A 1,328-nucleotide genomic window follows, 5' to 3' on the forward strand; every position below is an offset into this window, starting at 1 on the left:
CTGACTTAACGCAGTCTCCACCTCATCGACCGAGACCTCCGTCAACTCAGTCTGCCCGACTGCATCGGCAAGATATTTACAATTCCTCTGCAGCAGGCCCTTTCCATCTATTCCTGCCTGTTTGTGCACAAACACTAACAGCTGCGCCCGGTGCGAGGGTGTGTGTGCATGCGCCGCTCAAACAGAGAAGAAGAGGTCAAAGATTAGCGGAGCAGGATCACAACCAGGCCTCAGATGAGAGTCTTGTGTGCAAAGATGTCCACGTGGGATGAGGTTCCTTTTCTGTTCATTTACACTGTGACTGGAGCAAAAGAAAACATCGCACTGTACAGATAAAGTGATTTACATGAGTGTATGCATGTATGGGAATACTGCGTCACCTTGTAGGCAGCTCCTCCGTGTATGATGGATTTGATGAAGATTCCCAGATCCTCTCCCGTCTCCCTGGACTTGTTCCCTTTGAGGCTGACGCCGAGCCCCGCCGAGCCGGTGTCGTTGAGGGGCACCTCAAACATGAGCTGCTCCTTTCCATTCTCTGAGACCACGCTCGGCACGCGGGACACCTCGTCCCTCTGGAAGCGGCAGAGAGTAATGGAGGCAGAAGAGGCGAGATGGGGATGATGAAGGGAAAGGGTTGGGAACGGGGTGAAGGCAGGAGGGAGAGGGTTAGCTCATTGAGCTTGAACAGTCTTCAAAAGCTAAACTAAAAGCTTTTCCACTTGAGAGAAACTACCAGGTGCTTTTGAACTAAATTTCTCTCCAAATAAAAAAAAAATGTAGTCAGAGTATAAAAGTTTAAAAGAAAGAAGCCATTTGGACCGCCTGCTTTTATATACCCACCTTTTTTTTTGCTCTCAAGTCCGCAATATCAATAAAATGACCTGCGCATTTTCACGAGGTAATTGGAGAAGACAACAAACACAGAAAGCCAGAGAGACTAAAGCAGGAAGAGCAGAGTGAATATAATGAGGCTGAAATAAGAAGCAAAGACAGACCATATGCATAAAAACTATCATAAAGCCAGAAAGCAAAAGGAAAAAAACTGCATATTATGAAGACAGAGACATGTGTCAGTAATGACTGAGTGTGAGGGAGACTTAGTGGCACAAAGACTGTGAACAAAGACAGCGAGCAGATACTGACAGTCAAAATTATGTGATGGCTCAGCGGGAGAGAGCGAGCTGAGCTTCACAGCGTATGGATTATACTGTTTACATGATCCTAAGAGGAACAACAGGTAAACAGTAGTTTTTATTTTTCCAGAGTTTCAACAAACACAGCTGAGCTGATGTCAGGGATGGACGGTGGTCCGACTTACTGACAACAGC

General features: G+C 46.5%; 1 protein-coding gene across 1 annotated transcript in view; it reads right to left on the bottom strand.

Annotated features, from left to right (window-relative positions):
- LOC102199403 (partitioning defective 3 homolog B-like) overlaps window positions 1-1,328 on the bottom strand; it is a 213,201-nt gene that overhangs the window by 113,005 nt on the left and 98,868 nt on the right. The window contains exon 12 of the mRNA XM_013913502.1: window positions 381-572. Within this exon, the coding sequence (XP_013768956.1) occupies window positions 381-572 (192 nt within the window). The remainder of the gene's footprint in view (window positions 1-380; window positions 573-1,328) is intronic.

This window comes from Pundamilia nyererei, unplaced genomic scaffold (genome assembly GCF_000239375.1).
Source record: "Pundamilia nyererei isolate P.nyererei 1_Seehausen unplaced genomic scaffold, PunNye1.0 scaffold00135, whole genome shotgun sequence".
NCBI classification, from domain to species: Eukaryota; Metazoa; Chordata; class Actinopteri; order Cichliformes; family Cichlidae; genus Pundamilia; species Pundamilia nyererei.